Raw genomic sequence first — 21,390 nt, 5'->3', positions numbered from 1 at the left:
TCTCCCTGTAATGTAAAAAAAAACATATCTTTTGTCAACTGTTTATTTATGTGAGACACTGTAGGTTGTTTATATAATTATGTTTCATGCATACTCAATTCCACAAACTGACATTTCTGGGGTGGTTTTTTTTTTAAGAATGTAAGTTCACTTCTTTACTCCATATGTGTGTCACTGTTTAAATGGTATTTAAATTTACAATCAATGCTAATTAAGAAATAATTCGTATTCAAATAGGTTCATGCTCGTTATTCACTTAAGAAATATACACTTCTTGCTTTTCCTTTTACAAATTCAAGTAATGAAATTATTTGAATTCTGATTTATATGAAAAATGAATATTCACAATAATAATAATAATTCATGTTAAAGTGTGCATGTCTTTAATGTGCTACCTATCAAAAAGTGCTCCATGTACTTGAATTTACTTGAACCAATCCCTAAATGAGATATTTATAGAAAAATAAGATACCCAAATATGTTGTTCAATTAAAAAAATCCAACAGAATAAGCGATGCAAGGGAGGTAACTCCATGCAATTTTCAGAAAAATGTTTAATGAAATATATTCAAAAAAATATAGAAATGTCAGTCAGAAAACAATTAATTAATAAATCAGATGTTTAAGAATTGTTGAATTATTTTCCTTTAGTTAGTTCAAACCAAATTTTAATATATATATATATATATATATATATTTGTAATAGAAGAAATAAAAAAGTTTTTCTATACAATTTACCAATTTGGAATAAAAACAAAACTTAACGAGTGCATAAAAACATTGATGAAATATTTCATGAGTAATCAAAAATTGTATTCGCTGAGTTTTCACGCTCTTGACTATTTTTTATATTATGAGGGAAAATATGGTAACATATTCATATTATAGAGAAGAATATAAATGATTATAATCATGTCGCATTGAAGAGTGCATAAAAATTCACGATTCTTTTTATAAAAAGTGGTATGAATATTGCATACCTGAGTAATTTATGGTATGAAAGCAAATTTGTCAATGAAATCAGGTCAATATCTTTTGTCTCAATCTCAATTTTGCTTGATGCTGTCTTGCTGCTTATAAAGCATTATATTTGTATTTTACACAAAACCTTGATTTATGATTGTTTTCTTTTTTTTAGGAAATCCTTAATTTAAAAGTCTTTTGTATGAGGTCCACTAGAAGTTATCTGGTGTAAAATAGCATTAGTATTAATGTAAACAAGATGGAATTCAGTACCTATAAGTTAGTGTTGTTTTCATCCTTTGTGAATAATATAGCTGTACAAGAATACCTTTCTCACAGCATCAATGTGTTTTTATTTTTTGTTTATCCCAGGGAATGGCAATGCCTAAGTTTGTTTTGTATGAACCCAGATATAATATATATATCTGATCTTGTTTTATGATTATACATGTTTTATGGCTGATTTCGTATGTATATAATGTTATGTACTAAATACTTATGTTCTACTTGGCAAATTTTACTCTGTGTTTACTGTTACAATTACGATGATATATGTCGCAGAATTGTTTACTGTACGTGACAATTACGATGATATATGTAGCAGAATATATCTAAAATATTTTATCTTTTACACTATGTTTACAGAACACTTATAATTACCATGACCCCTGTCAAGTAACACATGGATTTTCAATATTACACACACGTGTCAATATTACTTGTCAAATAGAAAGTGTCACCATAACTTGTCAAATAAAAAGTGTCAATATTAACATAAAACATCAATATTACATAATACTGGTATAACATGGCACATGTTTCGAGTCAATGTTATATACAGTGTCTGATTTGTATATTTTTGTTCTTTTCCTCTTAACAGGGTGAAAAGACAAAAATAAGGAAAACCTAAAAAATTGTCCTTTTGTCCTTTCGCCTTGAAAAGAAAAGATGGAAACGAGAATTAACAGTTATAACATTTACTTTTTAGGTTGAAAAAAAAAAGAAAAAAAAATGGCACAAATCAGGCACAGTAATTATACCTGTGTGTAGTAATATTATACTTAACCATGTCAGTAATGTTACACATATGTCTGCTGGCTAACTGTATAGTGATTATGTATTAGGGGAAGGTTTTATTTCTGCTGTACTCATCTCATGAAATAATGTAAAATGTGTTTCCCTTCTGATATAGAGCTAGTTATTTTGGTAAATGTTAACAGTGTTGTGTGTGGAATTAAAAACTCACAAATATTGTCTTGGGAAAAAAAGTAAGAAATTAAAATACGTTAAAATGATTATATTCAAATAACACGTGTGAGGTTTGTAGCAAGCTAAGGTTAGTGTAACAGAATTTACACTACAAGTTGTACACATGTGAGGTGTAGCAGGGTTAGTGTAACAGAATTTACACTACAAGTTACACATGTAAAGGGTGTGGCAGGGTTAGTGTAACAGGATTTACACTACAAGTTACACCTGTGAGGTGTGTTACAAGCAGCAGAATAAGTGTAAATAACAGGGTTTACACTACACTTTCTGTGTTTACACTACAAGTTACACCTGGGTTTTAATGGCATTTTACACTGATATAAGTATATGTTTACTTGATCATATTGTTGCTCTCCTTAGCCTGGATCTGACAACCAAAAAGGATTATCATTAAAATGTACAAACATAAGTATTGTGTGGTGTTTCTGTCTGCAAACTACAAAGACAGCATGAAATTGTATGTCAAAACATCTGTGAAGTGCTCAAGTCATGACTAGGCAATCCTGACATATATGTATATATTACAGTAAATTACCTGGGCCGTTTTCATTTAAACAGTTGAACCAGTCGGACCACAGTTGTTTGTTAATTAAATAAGGTCGGAACTAGTAATCTGAACTTGCTTTCAGGCGAGTCTTGACAAAGCCTTGCAAGGCCTGCATAAACATTGGCAGGTACGTCTGGATTTATACCCGAAATTATTGCATTTAAAAACTGACAAACCTTTTGTTCTGCATAAACAAACAGGCCCCTGTACTCAACAGTAACGAGATACATGTATTGATTTTTGCTTCAATTGCGAGGGAAGATTATTGATTCAATTATGAACATGGATCATGTTTTTGGTCATTGTTCTTTCAGTGAATTTAAAAAAAAAACACAAATATGTTGTTGGAAGAACAATGCGAAAATATATATCCTCAAAAATTTACTGATTTGCAGTTCTCTTCCAGTGAAATGTTGCCTCTCATTTACTTACCAGGTAGTATGGACTTTCCAGTGAAATGACTCTTTACCTTGTATGCTTGCCTCCAATATAGGAATTCAGTGAAATGCCTCATTGCCTTGTCCATATATCTATCAAGTGAAATGTCTTGTATGAACTTCAGAGTGAATTGACAGGCTATTAATATGTATGGAATTTTCGGTGAAATGACTTATCGCTTTGTATGTTTGGTATTTTCTGGTCAAATAATTTCATGCTCTCAAATGCATTGACTTATCAGTGAAATGTTCCACTGCCTCAAGAGAATGGCTCATCATATAAGTCTCCTGGAGCAATCTATCACCAACATCAGTTCTCTCCCAGCACCATAAAGGACTAGGGGTGTTAAGGGTCATTTCAGGCCTCATCAGAGATCACCAATTTCTTGTTATATTCTTGATCAGGAATAACTGAAATAGGTGAATATAAAATTTCAAATTCATTCGGCAACTGGTTTAGGAAATATGGCATTACAAAGAGAGACATAAACCCGCATTTTCACAATAAAATGTATGAATATCGTCTGCTGTGTGCTATTTGGTTGAAAATTGGCCATTTTGAAGGGTATTAACTGAAACACTCTTCAATTTTTGAAAATAAATATTTGACATGCTGAAACATTGTCATACCAGTGTTCACTTGTAGAAAGGAATTGTTGGTTTGTCATATGCAGAGGCTTTCATTCCTGCAGGCACACCTAAAGGGGAAACCATCACCATGGTAGCACATGTATGGGAAACCATCACCTTGGTAACACTTGTAGGGGAAACCATCACCATGGTAATACCTGTAGGGGAAACCATCACCATTGTAACACCTGTTGGGGAACAGAAATCATCACCATGGTGACACCTGTGGGGAAACCATCACCATGGTGACACCTGTGGGGAAACCATCACCATGGTGACACATGTAGGGCAAACCATCACCATGGTGACACCTGTAGGGGAAACCATCACCATGGTGACACCTAAAGGGGAAACCATCACCATGGTAGCACATGTAGGGGAACCCATCACCGTGGTGACAGCTGTAGGGGAAACCATCACCTTGGTAACACCTGTAGGACAAACCATTCCCTTGGTAACACCTGTAGGGTAAAACATCACCATGGTAACACCTGTAAGGCAAACCATCACCTTGGTAACACCTGTAAGGCAACCCATCACCATGGTGACACCTGTAGGGGAAACTATCACCATGGTGACACCTAAAGGAGAAACCATCACCATGGTAGCACATGTAGGGGAACCCATCACCGTGGTGACACCTGTAGGGGAAACCATCACCATGGTGACACCTAAAGGGGAAACCATCACCTTGGTAACACCTGTAGGAGAAACCATCACCATAGTAACACATGTAGGGCAATTCATCACCTTGGTAACACCTGTAGGGGAAACCATCACCATGGTAACACATGTAGGGCAAACCATCACCATGGTGACACATGTAGGGCAAACCATCACCATTGTAACACCTGTAGGTGAAACCATAACCATGGTGACACCTGTAGGGGAAACCATCACCATGGTGTTCCTGTAGGGGAAATCATCACCATTGTAACACCTGTTGGGGAATAGAAACCATCACCATGGTGACACCTTTAGGGGAAACCATCACCATGGTAACACCTGTAGGGGAAACCATCACCATTGTAACACCTGTAGGGGAAACCATCACCATTGTAACACCTGTTGGTGAAACCATAACCATGGTGACACCTGTAGGGGAAACCATCACCATGGTTTTCCTGTAGGGGAAATCATCACCATTGTAACACCTGTTGGGGAACAGAAACCATCACCATGGTAGCACATGTAGGGGAAACCATCACCATGGTAACACTTGTAGGGGAAACTATTACCATTGTAACACCTGTAGGGGAAACCATCACCATTGTAACACCTTTTGGGGAACAGAAATCATCACCATGGTGACACCTGTGGGGAAACCATCACCATGGTGACACCTGAAGGGGAAACCATCACCATGGTAGCACATGTAGGGGAAACCATTACCATTGTAACACCTGTAGGGGAAACTATCTCCATAGTGACACTTGTAGGGGAAACTATCTCCATGGTGACACCTGTAGGGGAAACTATTTCCATTGTAACACCTGTAGGGGAAACCATCACCATGGTGACACCTGTAGGGGAAACTATTACCATTGTAACACCTGTAGGGGAAACTATCTCCATGGTGACACTTGTAGGGGAAACTATCTCCATGGTGACACCTGTAGGGGAAACCATCACCATGGTAGCACATGTAGGGGAGACCATTACCATTGTAACACCTGTAGGGGAAACTGTCTCCATGGTGACACCTGTAGGGGAAACCATCACCATTGTAACACCTGTAGGGGAAACCATCACCACTGTAACACCTGTAGGGGAAACCACATACTATAGTTCCTGTCACCTGTCCTTAACTTATTCTGAAAGTCAAAATTAACATGAATCTTGCAACATCTGGACAGTACTTCTGGCAGACACAGAAGGAAACCTTTTTTTTAAGTCAATTCTAATAACACAGTTTTTTTCTCACCTGCCTGAAACCTGAAGGTCATTAGTTGAACAAACGTGACTGGATATCATCCCAGCAAACTGCAGACCAATAATTGTTCACTTAATACTTCTCTAAGCCTTAAAAACGTCTAGCAGAAGCTGTTTGAAGGTTTTAATACATTTGACCTCTGTGACATTGAATGAGTCGTCATATACACCATGCATGCTATATTCTAACTTGGTTTATCATATTAAGAAGTTGTTAAAAGTTATTTTAATCGAATTTGACCCCTGTGACCTTGAAAGACGATTAAGGTCATCATTCATTTAAACAAACTTGTTTAACTCCGGTATGCTACTTGCCCAATATTATGACCCTTGGCTCAAATGTTACTCCGAAAAAGTCTATTTCAGACCGTCGTCATCAGACGGTGAATTAATTGTTTGCATAGCTTTTGTACGGGGATTTCATTTTTTATCGAGAGTCGGTTTAAAACCCTAAAACATCTATAATGACTCTGAACACCTTAGTTTAGGTCCAAATGTAGCTGTAAAAAAGGCTCATGTACCTCTGTCACAGCCCACCTGTGCTACCGTTTATACGAACAACCCGGTGTGCAGTGGGACGATTAAGTAACCCGAGTTTCCTCTGGCCCAGACACCAGACTTCTATCGGTCAAAGGGTCTTAGTCTAATTTACAAGTAGACAAAATTACGTGATGCGCGATCATTTTGAGATAAAAAAAATAGAGGGAATTTTTGTTGTGCATACTAGATGTTTATAAGCAATGCAGCTTTTTCATCTGACATCGAATAAGCATTAAATCGCCGTTTTAAGACAAATACATTTCACCCGACGGTCTTGTCCCTTCGACAAAAGGTAAAATGTTTAATTTTGAGACCGTTTTTCAACTCGTTAGAAACAAAATACAACTTTTTTCCCGATAAGGACTAGATATCTATAATATCTGACAAACATATTTTAATGCGATGCTGTAATTCTTATACTAAAGAAATTGGAACCTACAATTCTGATTAAAGCTGAAAATAAATGCTAATCTGCAACGTTACGGGAAGTTATTCAAGACTTCCAAGAAAGCATCTATATTATTCGTGTAAAGTTTCATTGAAAAAAGTTAAATGAATCATATATATACACGGAATAAGATTAAAGTTATCAAAGTCCGTGATATATACGAATCGTTTAGGGCATGGCTTTGGAGAGATCGGTAGCCAATCGACATAGCTGCTCCTTGCGTACAGTCCTATTTCATCTTCAACGCCAATGAAGTTAAAAACTAAGGAGACGAATTAATATAAGTACTTGTACTTGTTTTCGAATCCTCTTTGTTGATTTTGTATTATTTTGTCACTGCCATATATCGAATAAAATACTGTTTAAACTAAGTTAAAAACTGAAACGGACTATAGTTGCTACCTGTATTAAGACATACCTGTGTACACACCTTCGCTATAAGGTGCTGTCTATGACCATAACACAAACATGGAGATGTTACCGGAAGGAGATTGCTAACTGTATAGGCAACTAGACGTTATCGGCCTCGGTTATGTGCCAGGTAAGCATTGATTTGACACTTTAATTACTTATCTGTCGGGTCATCGTCGGCCTAAACTGTTTACAAACTCGCGTTTGGATGGTATTCGTCGATTGCATTTTCTGTACATATATATATATGTTGTATAGCTAGGACAGTGCGTGGTGTCAGTACAAATTTCACTAAAATGTCAGTTAGTCGATGACCCGGGGGTATTGCGACACAGGTAAAAAGAAAGCTGGTAGTTAGCTTGAACCATCACAGGGACCTGATAATTTGTTACAGCTATATTTGGACCTAAGCTAAGGTGTTCAGAGTAATTTTACATGTTTTAACAAATTATCAGGCCCCTGTAGGTTTAACAGGTAGGCCAGCATGCGTGTTTCGGTTAATTCTTGCTGCATATATATATATATATATACCGCTTGTTCTAAGCCTGGTTAGATTTTTAGCCCACATCAGTATTTCTCAAGAAGTACTAGAGGGATCTTTCTCAAATTTTATATGTAGGTTCCCCTTGGTCCTTAGCTATGCAGGGCAACTTTTGAGACTGATCGGATAAACAACATGGCCGACAGGCAGCCATCTTGGATTTTGATATTGAAAGTTTGTTATCGCTATTTCTCAAGAAGTACCAGAGGGATCTTTCTCAAATTTTATATGTAGGTTCCCCTTGGTCCTTAGCTGTGCAGGGCAACTTTTGAGACTGATCGGATAAACAACATGGCCGACAGGCAGCCATCTTGGATTTTGATAGTGAAAGTTTGTTATCGCTATTTCTCGGGAAGTACGGGAGGGATCTTTCTCAAATTTTAAATGTAGGTTCCCCTTGATCCCTCGTTGTGTATGTTATATTTTGAGACTGATCATAAAAACAAAATGGATTAAAAGAAGAACTAAACAGATCTTTCTCATATTGCAATGATCGATTCTATTTCTTTCACATTAAGTACTGTACTAGTAAATATGTGAAATGACAAACTCACTTTGAAGGTTGGCTTTCATACACATCAGTATTAAGTTTAGATCAAAAGTTACCTCAAGGTGCATTTACTGTTAACATGACTCGATCAAACAGATTAGAGGAAAGAAGAGAAAAGATCGAACTGACAAAGAACTAATGAAGATGGTACAAAGGTGGGCGCCAAGATCCCTCTGGGATCTCTTGTAATAACTGTGATAACTTTAGTTTACGTTGAAAGAAATGACAAAAATCTCATCATTTATTTATTTTTTTGTTCAAAACATGCACACTGTTAATCATATTTAACCAATGAAACAATATTGCTCATCATATGATAAATATTTAGATTATTTGACTGTTTTAAAGCTAACAAATCTTTCAACAATTTGCTCTGCAAGTTGTTTAGAAGTATATGAATAAGTATATCATTTACAATTTTATCAATGGCATACCATAGATGTGTGTACTGTTTCAGAGATACATTATTCAGATCATTTGTTTTGACTAGTAGTAGTTTGTCGGTAGCAAGAAGGTACGTTTGTAAGGCGACTGGGCAATGCAACAGGGACCTGAGAATTTGTTACAGCAATATTTTGGTAAAAATGCCCTGGTATATCATTATTGGGGTCAGCATTTATACCAAAAGTTGATATTAACCCCTTATGTGTGTAAACTTACTTTGAACACCTTTGTTCAGGTTCAAATATAGCTGTAATAAATTTCCAGGTCCCTGTGGGCAAGGCTATTAGCGGTTAAGAGGGCCGTTTTCTTTTTAACGGTTGAACCGGTTGGACCAAAGTTGTTTGTTTATTAAATAAGGTCGGATCTTAAGTAATTTGATGCTGCTTTCAGCAAGCCTTGACAAAGCCTTGCAAGGCCTGCATAAACATTTGCAGGTCTGCCAGGATTTATACCCGAAAAAGTTACATTTTACAAGACGGGCAAACCAATTGTTTCGCATAGACGAACAGGCCCCTGGTTAAACTCTGTGGATGAGAGAATCAATCTATAGTTTGCAGGTCCTGTGTTGAAATCCTTGCTTAGCACCGATTCGTTTTATCTCAGTGGTGCTGTGACCAGGATTCGAACCCAGGACCTCTGAACATCTGTAAAAATAATGCACCTACCCAGTATATGATTACATACTTGTTGTGGTTCTCTGTTGATATCAAGTATCCATTTTAAGGAACCATTGACTGTAGTTTAATTATATCGGTCAAAGTGATGGATGTGTTTTTGATATTAACTCATTCACCCCTGAAGACACATTTGAACTCTTCCAATTCAAAGGTTGGAATAGTTCATTATGAAATTTCAGGGGTGAATGAGTTAATGTCCAAAAGAAGTCATAGGGACATGTATTTACTAGGTCAGTTTGACAAAGTACACATATGTGTCACTAGTATCAACCCATTCAATGCACAGGAAAGCTGTCACAGAGTGTATGCTCAAACATGTCACTAATATAGGTCACCTAATATGCATGTGCTGCGCCTTTTCCCATATTATCATTAGTTATATATATTTGAGGTAATTTTTCAAAACAAGCTCATGATTAAACCTTTCACCCCTATGCAACTTTAGTAGACTCTCCCATGCGTTCATCTGGATGAGTCCATTATGGTCTACAGTGGTGAAAACGTTAATGAACATGTGGATATCATTGACGATTACGTATACATGCTCTTGTAATTATCGATGTTCATAGTAATAAAAAGGTTCTTAAAGGAAAACTGAAGTCGTAGAAATTGTTCTAAACAAAATTTGAAATAGTGGTTAATGCACTTCAACTCATCTTATTATAGGTGTTTGTTTATTACGCATTAAATCAATAAATTGTGTGGTAAGTATGTGTATTTCTACTCTTCAGACAACATGCTGTGGCAGAGCTTGTCACCTGACACTATAGATAGACCGTGGATTTTGTTTACCTGGACAGTTTTATCTACCTTTTGTTAATGCACATTGATATTACACAATCAGAATACAGGTGTATTTCTTAAAGATGTAATTGTATACATACATTATCTACTTCTATCAATAACAATCTCATAGGATATTCTTATTAAATTTCAACATGATATGCAGGTCTTATATACATAAATATCTATATTATGACATGCCTCAGGGATTGTAATATGGTATATGTAACCTGAATCCTCAAATACAGCCAGGAAATAAACACATTTAGTCTCTCCCTCCAAATAGGGGTAGGCTTATAATATAGGAGGGCAATGAAATTTCATTTGTTTGCATTTCTACAAAACTGCAGTTAAGATTTGGGTGGGCTTATTACCAGACATGGGCGTATTGCTGGATAAATATGATATGTAGCTTTCATATAATATGATGATGTTGAGAAAGAAAGCATGAATACAGTAAAGTTGATTGTTTTTTTTATAAATATTTGTAAATGTTTGTTAAATTAAATCGATTGTTCCCATAATTGTAGGTCCAGATCATATATATAGTGACCAGAACACACACATACATGATCCATAATTAGCTGACAAGGGGCAATCATCATGGCTGACCAAGAGACGGCCAATTTAGGAGTGAATTCAACAGCCGTGATCAAACAGGGATATGTTGAAATGAAGAGCACAAAGATGTTTGGGGTAAGATGGAGGTGACATCAGTATAGGTACCAGGAACTCTTGCATATTATATATTATAGGTATTAAGTTGTGTTTGTAATCTATTTCAAATCTGTCTAAAAAGTTTCAGTCGAAAGTTCAAACTTTGCCTGTGAATCTGACGTCTATGCATCAAAGATTTTGTACTTCAAAGTAAAGAAAGTCATGTGTGCGATACTTTGTGTAAAACCTGCAAAATTAAAGGCTAGTACAATCGAACAGGGGCTTCCGACGATGGCATAATTGGTAGAGCATCTTTCTTGCTTGGAGCTTGAAATGAAGGAACAGTATTGATTTTGGGGTCTATAAATCAATGTGAAAGTGATATATACATACTGTTGTAAAATGTTTTTTCAGTCTAAGAAGAGGCGTTGGCTGGCATTGTTTAAGGCCTCAAGTAAGGGCTCCACACGTCTTATCAAGTACGCAAGTGAATGGACGGCTCGTCATGATGAACCTTTGTCCGTGACTAGCCTCAGCGAGATCAACAACATTGTAAGGATGGGAGACGGGGCCATTGGTATAGTACTACAGATGAATAACCACTCCTCCAAACAGTTCAATTGTGAAACAGGTGATTTTATTATGTTTGCTAACACTTGATATTTTTATTGGTATTAAGATGGCCATGACAACGTCGTGCTGGGTATATATACTCAGTATACTCAGTTCAAATGTGCTAGCACGGACTTAGATAACTTAATCTAATTCCGTGGTGCTAGCTATACTTTTTATACGCCAGTCAAATTTGACGGAAGTATTATGGTATGCAGTTGTCCGTCCATCCGTCTGGCGTAAACTTTTGTTTGTCCGGCACTCTCCTCCTACATTTTTCGACCGATCTCTTTTAAACTTGGTATACATAAATTATAATCATGATATGAAGTTGTGTCTCCCTTAAAAGAATTTTGATTCAACAATTTTTCCAATAGTTATTGCCCTTTGTTCATTTCAGTATTTGATTTTTTGTCCGGAGATCTCCTCCTACATTTTTTGACAGATTTCATTTGAAACTTAGTAGGCTAAATAGTCATGATATGTTGTTGTGTTTCCTTGAAAAGAATTTTGATTAAAAAAAAATTGCAAAAGTTATTGCCCTTTATTTATTTCAGTATTTGATTTTTGTCCGGAGATTTTCTCCTACATTTTTTTTAGCATGTCAGCTAACCACTCTTAGAATGATGCAGATCTTATTTCAATGGAAGAAAGTATATAATACTATATGGCATTCGACGGGCGTATATTGTTCCGCCCTGCGGTACTCTTGTTATTAATTTGGGTGTGTCCGTCTGTCTGTCTTTCTGTCATGCTTCCGTCCAATAACTGCAACAAATGTTAACTGATTTTCTTCAAACTTGGTAACAGGGTTAAATGCCTTAAGGGCTCGGCCAAGTTCGATGACCTCTTTCAGCGGACTTTATTTGGCAGAGTTATGGCCCCTTGAATCATGAAAAACGTCATTATATATACCTACATGTTCAATAAAAAGTCTTACTTCTGTATAAGGATTTCTTCTTCTTCGAATTTCAAGCTATACATTATGTCTCAATAGCACGATACTCGCATGTTTAAACCTAACCTCAATAATGTAAACCTACAATATGTCCTGCAGGCGGGGGATATGAAATTCCACGAATTTGCTTGTTTGTTTCTGTCTTTTATTTCTGATTGTTAAATTTTAAACCATCTCTAATTGTTTGTTTCTATGTTTCAAAAAGATGAAGAAGCAAAATCATGGTTGCACCTATTACAAAACCTGCATGCATCGGCCAGACGGAGAGATTCAATGCCGACAGGTAATTTAGTTCTATATTGTTTCAAATCTAACCAAAGAAATGAAAATGATTAGGATAATAAAGCCATTTGTGAACATTTCCTTTTCTGTGGCATTAACAAGTATCTGTTAGTATAATTTGATTTATTATGCCCCCGCCATAAAATGGGGGGGGGGGGGGGCATATAGTGTTGCCAATGTCCGTGGAGTTCCGTCCCGTCCTGTCCCATCCTGTCCCGTCCCATCCATGAGCGGGGGCATTTATGTCTTACAGACATTTTCTAAAAAAAATATTGTTTACCAGATCCCTCTCAAAATATAGGTCACAAATATTTTGTTTTCTTATTATAATCTTTATTTATTTTACAACAATTATGAAACAACTTTTTTCAATATATATATTACCTGGTAATCATTCTTGTTGGCCGGGATGGAAATGCGCAGGGAGTCTTTATGTGGGAGAAAACCTGAGAGTACCCTACCTGAGAAAACCTACATGGTCGGGCAGGTGACCCAATACTTTTTCTTTTCCGGTTGGTGAAAGGCGAGTGCGCTAGCCACTGCGCCATTCGACCACCTATAGGTGACAAATTGAGGTCAAAGTTCAAATAATCTTTTACTTGTTTGGTAAAGAACAATACACAATATTTAAGTCAAAGAAAAAAAATAGAGAGAAAAACAGGTCTGTTAGATATCAAGAGGCTCAGAATGTGCTACAGAACACAAAGGTTTGTACAATTTTAGGGGAGGACACCTGAGTTAATGTACCCTCTGTACTCCAGGGGTTATATATCCACTAACGCTCTCTACACCCCTGGAATATACGTCAAAGCAAAATTGAAGGCTCAGTAAGTGTCACCTTGTGAGCGATACATGTAGATTATTTTGATCCTTTGAAGTACATCAAAAGAATTCTGGGGTAGGATAATTGTAAAATTGACTGGCTTTGAAGGTTGGGTCTTGCCACTCTGTTAGTGTAATGTTCAAAGGACAGCAGTCAGCAAAGTGATTGGTCAGGTTTTTAACTCAGTACCTGGCCCTTTTTATCTATTTTTTAAAATAGCTCACCATGTGCCTTCAGTGTTACTATGACATATTCCAGGATTCTCTATTCCTCGCTTCAGCAACATGTAGATGTCACCCTAGTATCTCCCCATCCACTTAATTTTCAGGACCAATATATCTATATACTTCGGAACATGGAACAACTCAGACTGTTTTAATGAAAAGGATATATCTATTGGACCAGATCTTGAGTTACAAATTATTACTTTTAAGGAAATTTACAAATGAACTGTTTTTAACCCTTTCACCACTGTAGACCAAAATGGATTCAACCAGATCAATGCAAGGTAGAGTTTACTAAAGTTACATAGGGGTGAAAGCATTATACATCAAGCTTTCAGTTCTGGACAATAGTGCCCCATTAAGGAATAAACCAATATTTCAGGGGTTGCAGATATATCATATGACATGTTGTTTTCGATCGTAACATGAATGTAAATTTTATTCAAAATCAATAGAGCCAATTCTATACAAATCTGTAATCAAAACACTTAATTTCCTCCCACAAGAAGATCCCCGGCACACTAACATGCGGGCCAACAAGAGTGATTAATATAAGTTGAAATAACTTGTTTTATAATCGTGGTAATTTTTTTATTTTTTTTAAACACTTAACCTACTGTCAATATTGATCGATGGATCAGTAAACTGTATTCTCTAGACATGGACTTTTCTCCGCCAACAGGAATATTCCGCACATACCTGATGCCGAGTTCCTCGCTCAGCTTCCAGGGCGAGTGTGTGATGGAAATCTCAGCGACAGATGTGACGCTGTTTGAAGACGAGAGGAAGGCCTCCAAAATTGTGGTGTGGCCAATCAACCACATACGTCGCTATGGTTACAACCGCAAGAACAAAAGACTCTTCATCGAGGCTGGCAGGTAAAATTTACACAACAAACAAATGTTTATAAATAATTTTATGGCTACAACAACAAGAACCTGAAAGTCTTAATCAAGCCTGGTGAGTAAACTTACACAGTATAATTAAAAGATTATAAACACTTCAACTGGATTAACATCTTTCAGCCTTTAGGAAACTACATTCCTGTCATGGTCCAAAGGGCCAAGCGGGCTCAATTATAACTGTCAACATTTGCTTTAAAAGCTGAAAGTATATTTCACAAAATGTTGTATGGAGCATCCCTGGACTAAGGGGAATAAATGATTTGAAAGATGCCAGAACATAAATTATATAACGTTTCACATGGAGGGTTTTTTTGTCCCAAAAGACATAATTTCTCGGTCATTAATGAGTCCTGAGGTTAACCAACTCAGCCTTTTTTGTATGATATGAGTTTTGTGCAGAAGATGACCAATTGATGCATGGCTACCGTTCTTTCCCACCTCTTCGGATGAAGGATACACAATTCCTTGTATTATTCTCCTACTGCAGACAATAAGCGTATTCACACTTTTCCCGGTGAGAGATATAGTAGAATCTGAATTCACCCCCTTCAGGATGGAGATAGCGGGATTTTGACCCGAGGGGAAATTTTGAAGTTGCCCAATGTGAGGCTCTATGAAAGTGATTGGCAACTTATTTTTTGTTTCTGTGAGGGTTGAGATCCCCTGTTCTCAATCACTATAGATATTTGAGATATGCTAATTCTACCCTTGCATGTGTTTATAATCTTAACCCTTTCACCACTGTAGATCATAGTGGACTCATCCAGATGAATGTATGGTAAAGTCTCACCCTCAGGGTAATGGATTTAGTGTCTCACCCTCAGGGTAGGGGATTTAGTGTCTCACCCTCAGGGTAAGGGATTAAGTGTCTCACCCTCAGGGTAGAGGTTTTAATGACTCACCCTCAGGGTAGAGGATTTAGTGTCTCACCCTCAGGGTAGAGGATTTAGTGTCTCACTCTCAGGGGAAGGGATTTAGTGTATCACCCTCAGGGTAGGGGATTTAGTGTCTCACCCTCAGGGTAAGGGATTTAGTGTCTCACCCTCAGGGTAGGGGATTTAGTGTCTCACCCCCAGGGTAGGGGATTTAGTGTCTCACCCTCAGGGTAGAGGATTCAGTGTCTCTTCCTCAGAGTAGAATATTAAAATAGTGTCTCACACTCTGGTAGGGATTCGAGGGGTTAGGGAAATTTACTTTCTATTCATCAATCCCCTATACATATGATTGAGTAATAAGATCACAGTTTGGTGGTTGTGTATTTGGTGTAATAACATTATTGATGTTGTGTTGTGTAGCCGATGTGACACGGGTGAAGGTATCTATCTACTGACGTCGACGGAGGGAGAACTGATCCACGAACATCTCCACAAACGAGCCGTTGCCTATGGAGAGGATACGTGATATACAGGTGGGTATATTATTGAGGGAAAAAAATACTGTCTCCCCTAACGTACCAGAAAATAAACAGAAAGGGTAGATTAAAAAATGTTTTATTTTAGTTTTCACCGATCTATAGGTTAAAATGGACATTTGAATTTACTGAAAATGTTAATACAAACCGTAGGGTCGGCAAAAAATATACAGATATGGACTGGTTCACAGAAACACAATGTATTTCTATTTTTGGCCTTATATTTATATACATGTGAAACGAGACAGTATTAATGAAATGTATAATTTCAAATTATCAGTGGGACTATAAGTATATATGGGAGGTGCAGAGGATATCGCAATCGCCTTTCACCAAGGCAGCCTTGGTTTGATTCCCTGATAGGGCGTGAAAAGGTATGGGTTCACCTTCCCGATCTGGTGGGTTTTCTCCGGGTACTCCAGTTTCCTCCCACATTAAGACCCCAAGCAAGCTAACATCCGGACCAACAGATTCATTAATATAGGTTGTAATAACTTATTTCATAATTGTTGTGAAATAAATAAAGTACGGGAAACATATCAAGTTATTATGAGTAAGGAATTCGTAATGTACAGATATTATAATTGGGCAGGTTAATTTATATTCAAGTTATAAATTTATGTGATCTAGGTGTTGCATATTAGCTTTGTGCTAGAGAGAAATTTCCCTTGAGCAAAATATCGGTAGAGCTTCAAATTACCCAGGTGGCATAAAACTTAGTAGTTAGCACCTGATAAGGCAGTTTCTGCAAATTCCTCCAGATTGTATTGATAAATGTATATGCTAATTGTATTAATTGTATATCTATGTACTGTAAAGCGCTTTAGAGTGGCTTATGTTAGCTAGATAGGGCGCTTTATCAAATGCTGTATATTATTTATATATTACCTAACTGGGTTTAATTTAAGTGATATTTGGGGGTGATTGCTCAATGTGCAAATGGAAAACTGTAGAGAGTTTGAAAGATGGTAATCCCCTGACAATCTGTTTCTTGTTGGATTTGTGGTTTTACATCAGTGAAAATGTCACTGATGCAGAGTCTTGTTCAGGTTAGAGCACATGAAGTTTTAAATTCAGATTTAAATTTGATAGTGATCTATTTAGCAAAATTAATGTCAATCCTCTCTAAACCTCCTTATTAATCGTAAACTGAATTTAACAATGTCTGTTTACATATTACAGGTGGAACTTTACAAAAGTGCCATAGAATTTTGTTGAATTTTGTCGAAAACAAACTGCTGGAGTGGCCGATATTACACATCAAATTAACATTGGACCAATGTGGTCGTGTGGTGCAGCGCTACAACTTATAATATATCTATGTGTGTAGGCACCTATTTCCACTAGGATATTCATGCAATATTTCATCATAAACCTATATGGCAACTTCATTTACTAATTACTTAAAGTATCTACTTATGATCAACATCAGATTGTCACATCTGCAGAAAATTCTTCAGTGGATTTTAGAATTTCCTTGAGAACCCATGATGTCTCAACCACCATATTGGTTCCTGACAAAAGTGATTTTATTGAGGAAAGGCAAGATCACTGAATACATCCATGGATATTTTGGCCTTTTTTGTTCATCAGCATCTGCCGGGCAAGCAGTTTGACCAGGCAGTTTGAACCGTAGTATTAATGTTTGTTTAGGAAAAAGCGATGAACATAAGTAAATTCATGTTTAACTTTGTGACGACCCTTTGCAAAAACCTTTTAAGTCCTTTTAACCCTTTCATCCCTATGTAACTTTAGTAGACTCTACCATGCACTGATCTGGATGAGTCCATCTACAGTGGTGAAAGGGTTAAGCTGCATTTGCTTTCATAGGTGTGTCATTCTTTATACATCCATGAAATTCTCTTAATATAAAAAAGGAAAAACTCATTGGTCCACATGAATTAAAGCTACACATGCAAGCCACTGGTGTAGTGGGGTTTGCACGCTGGAGCTCCCAACTTTTAAATCTTATATAAGTGATATGTTTTATATGTTTATTGATATATTGCCAGAGACGAATACGATAAATTACACTATACTGTGATTTGATCTGAGGTGACAAGATCTCAAAAATCAAAATGTTCGCTTCGTTGTGAAATTTCAACAATGTGTCAGTGCTTAGACAACATATGTGCTATTATATACGATAATAATATGTCAATCTTAAGCTGCAATCTGAGGGGCAGCAGTGGCCGAGTGACATTCTGCTACCACTAGCCCTCCACCACTGGGTCGCGGGTTCAAGGCCTACGTGAGGCAGTCGCCAGATACTGGCCGTAGGTCGGTGGTTTTTCTCTGGGAACTCCGGTTTTCCTTCACCAACAAAATCTGACACGTCCTGAAATGACCATAGCTGTTAATAGGACGTAAAACACAAACAAACAAACTGCAATTTGAGAGAAGAGAAGTTATAATTTAATGCTAAAACTTGATGTATCTATATAGTCGTGCTCAAGTTTTTTAATTTCTTCAATATACCACACTGTTTTCATGTAGGTAGACTAATAGAATCTTCCCCTACCTTGAAGGTGTGACAGAGAAATATCCTACCCTAAACAGGAAACATTTTCAGTGTTATTTTTCATCGAACTCAATATTTCCTTTCTACATGTATTGAACATATACTGTATAATATTAATACGAGCATAATTATCATGTGTTGTTGTTTACTTGTTTATGAGATTTGAGATGTGTTGTGATTTAACATAGATTTACATAGCTATGCCCCTATATGGCACAACATGTATAACCTTGCAATATTATGTGAATACTCGGTGAACATGTACATCATGTTCCTGTAATAGATCTCCACTGATCTGAACCCACTTTCTGGGTCAGTATTCACAGTATACTCATAATATTTCCTTTTTCATTATTTTCTACCAAGTACTAAAATCCCATTGGTAAAATTTGTTATAATCTTGTCTGATCAATGAAAAGGAGACACCTGCCAATAATTACTTCTAATTTCTGTGTCATTACGAAAGTATTTTAAACAATTTCTTGTTCAGGTTTATTTCCACAGTATTTTAGTGTATAATTGATTTTAAACATTGAAGGCAAATTCTTATCAGAGAATGATACAGAAATATTTATGCAAATATCAGATGCATGTATGTACCGTATTTGCTGTAATTAACACGCTTTCCCCCCATAAGAAGCCCCCACTTTTCAGAAGGAATTGAAACTATATAGACCCCCTCCCAGACCTCAGTCCAGACTCGCCCATCGATCTTGATGTTGCAAAACCTTTTTCTATCATAACTCACATTTTATTATCCTAATAACCCTCCCCCACCCCCATCCAATTTTTGAAGTGCCCTGGGCGCTAACTATGGCGAAAACAGTATTATATTGTATTATGAAATTAAGAAGCCACCATTCTTTGTTTCTTCCTTTGATTAAATACATTACCAGTTTTTATTTTTACCATACTTGTTCATGAGATTAAGAATTGTTGATTGTTTTGGATTATCTTAATTTGTGTAATTAATGAGCATATTATGCCTCAATGCCAGGTGAAAATGGAACTTCCATTTACATAGTTATAATGTGTAAAGTGCGATTTTCACCTGGGACTGAAGATGATTAATGATTAGCCATGACACAACTTTTATATTCTGTTATTTTTGTACTTTTGTACAATTAGAATAATACAATCAGCAAGCTATGTTCAAGTAAAGATCGGACATGTCTGTATGTCACCCGCATTGCTATATCTGTACATAATTAGCTGTATCTTGACCATTTGTTTCAATAAACTGACGATATACATTATATACTGTAGTTGTTGATCAACCTGGTTTTCTGTAGTGTATAGATCACAATGAGTTTTCTGCAATATCCTGTACACATTAATTCATGTTCTATACTCTATAAATGGATACCTGTACATCTGACGGTTCTGATAAGTCCTGTCCAGCTGTATGTGTGTCGGCCATGGGCTTTTGCTCCAGCATACAATAAGTATTTTACACTGTCATATTGTCAGACTTCAATGACAGATTGAAGCACAACTTGAATGCAACAAGTTAAAACTGCAAGTATGTGTGAAATATTAAATTACTAATACTAAATAGAAATCCCCATCAGAGGAATTTAGATTTTTGAGTATGCAGAACGAGGGAAAGCCTCATTCTGGTCAAATATCTTAGTTACCCTCATTGAAATCGCTCTTAGAAATGTAATATTTCACACATGGGAAGTATATTTTAACAGGATACTGTACATAAAATGTAATTATAACAAACATGCTGGTTATTTTTCATTTAGTTTCTGACAATTAAACAATATGAATGCTTAAAATTATACACTTACAATTTTACAAATGTCCTGCTTACTTTGGAATCTTAATTTATATCTCAGGTGTGAGTTATGATTTGTAACAGATTTGTACTTAATTCAATATCTGTGAAATTAGGTACTAGAGAAGTTGAGATTACTGTAAACTTACTAATAACAGTGAAAGTCTTATTTCTGCACTTTCACGTAAATGCTTTATTGTTGAGCTTAAATTTATGAAGTGCTTCATTGTCTAAAAAAAAAAGGTTCTTGAAAGTAATCTGTTATAGGTGTGCTAGTTTATGATCCAATAGAATTACACAACCATTGAGTGCTAAAATATAAACATTGTCTTGTTAACAGCTTTGTTAAAGTATTCAATTGAAATGTTATATTTTGTACAGTGAAAAAGCTAGACTGAAATAATATCAAACACCTAATTAGATTTCAGTAACTTATTCTAGCTCTTTTTGCTAACTTGTAAAACGAAGAATCCAGATTGTCCGAAATTTATTCCATGAACCTTTTGTTATTTGAAGATATGTATTTTTATACATTTTACTTTCATTTTCATTGTAAGATGTAAAATGTAAAACGGCAGTCACTTGCTCATGACATACATTAATTTATACAATGTACATTTTAATACACTCCAATCTCCGGAACATTTCATTCCTTTCTTGATTTTTAGCTCACCTGGCACGAAGTGCCAAGTGAGCTTATGCCGTGGCGCGGCGTCCGTCGTCCGTCCGTCGTCCGGCGTCAATATTTTACTTTAAACGACTTCTTCTTAATAACCGAAAGGCCTAGGGTGTCAATATTTGGCCAGAAGCAAACTTGGATGAAGGGCTACAAAGTTTGTTCAAATAAATGACCTTCACCTATTTTCAAGGTCACAGGGGTCAAATATGTCAAAAACTTTAAACATCTTCTTCTCAATAACCAAAATGCCCAGGGAGATGATATTTGGCCAGTAGCATGCTTGGGTGAAGGGCTACCAAGTTTGTTCAAATGAATGACCTTCAATTATATTCAAGGTCACAGGGGTCAATTGTATTAAAAAAC

At 36.4% G+C, this 21,390-nt stretch overlaps 1 protein-coding gene across 1 annotated transcript; it reads left to right on the top strand.

Moving 5' to 3' along the window:
* Positions 1–7,184: 7,184 nt before the first annotated feature.
* LOC110448296 (docking protein 5-like) lies at positions 7,185–19,821 on the top strand. The gene is made up of 7 exons (XM_021494466.1): positions 7,185–7,307; positions 10,703–10,868; positions 11,244–11,460; positions 12,605–12,682; positions 14,411–14,606; positions 15,929–16,041; positions 17,227–19,821. Exons 2-6 carry the CDS (start codon positions 10,776–10,778, stop codon positions 16,032–16,034), a joined length of 690 nt encoding a protein of 229 aa, XP_021350141.1. The 5' UTR covers positions 7,185–7,307; positions 10,703–10,775; the 3' UTR covers positions 16,035–16,041; positions 17,227–19,821.
* Positions 19,822–21,390: the final 1,569 nt, after the last annotated feature.

This window comes from Mizuhopecten yessoensis, unplaced genomic scaffold (assembly GCF_002113885.1).
Source record: "Mizuhopecten yessoensis strain PY_sf001 unplaced genomic scaffold, ASM211388v2 scaffold419, whole genome shotgun sequence".
Taxonomy (NCBI): domain Eukaryota; kingdom Metazoa; phylum Mollusca; class Bivalvia; order Pectinida; family Pectinidae; genus Mizuhopecten; species Mizuhopecten yessoensis.
The sequence above is the reverse complement of the archived record's forward strand: the minus strand, read 5'-3'. Positions and strand labels throughout refer to the sequence as shown.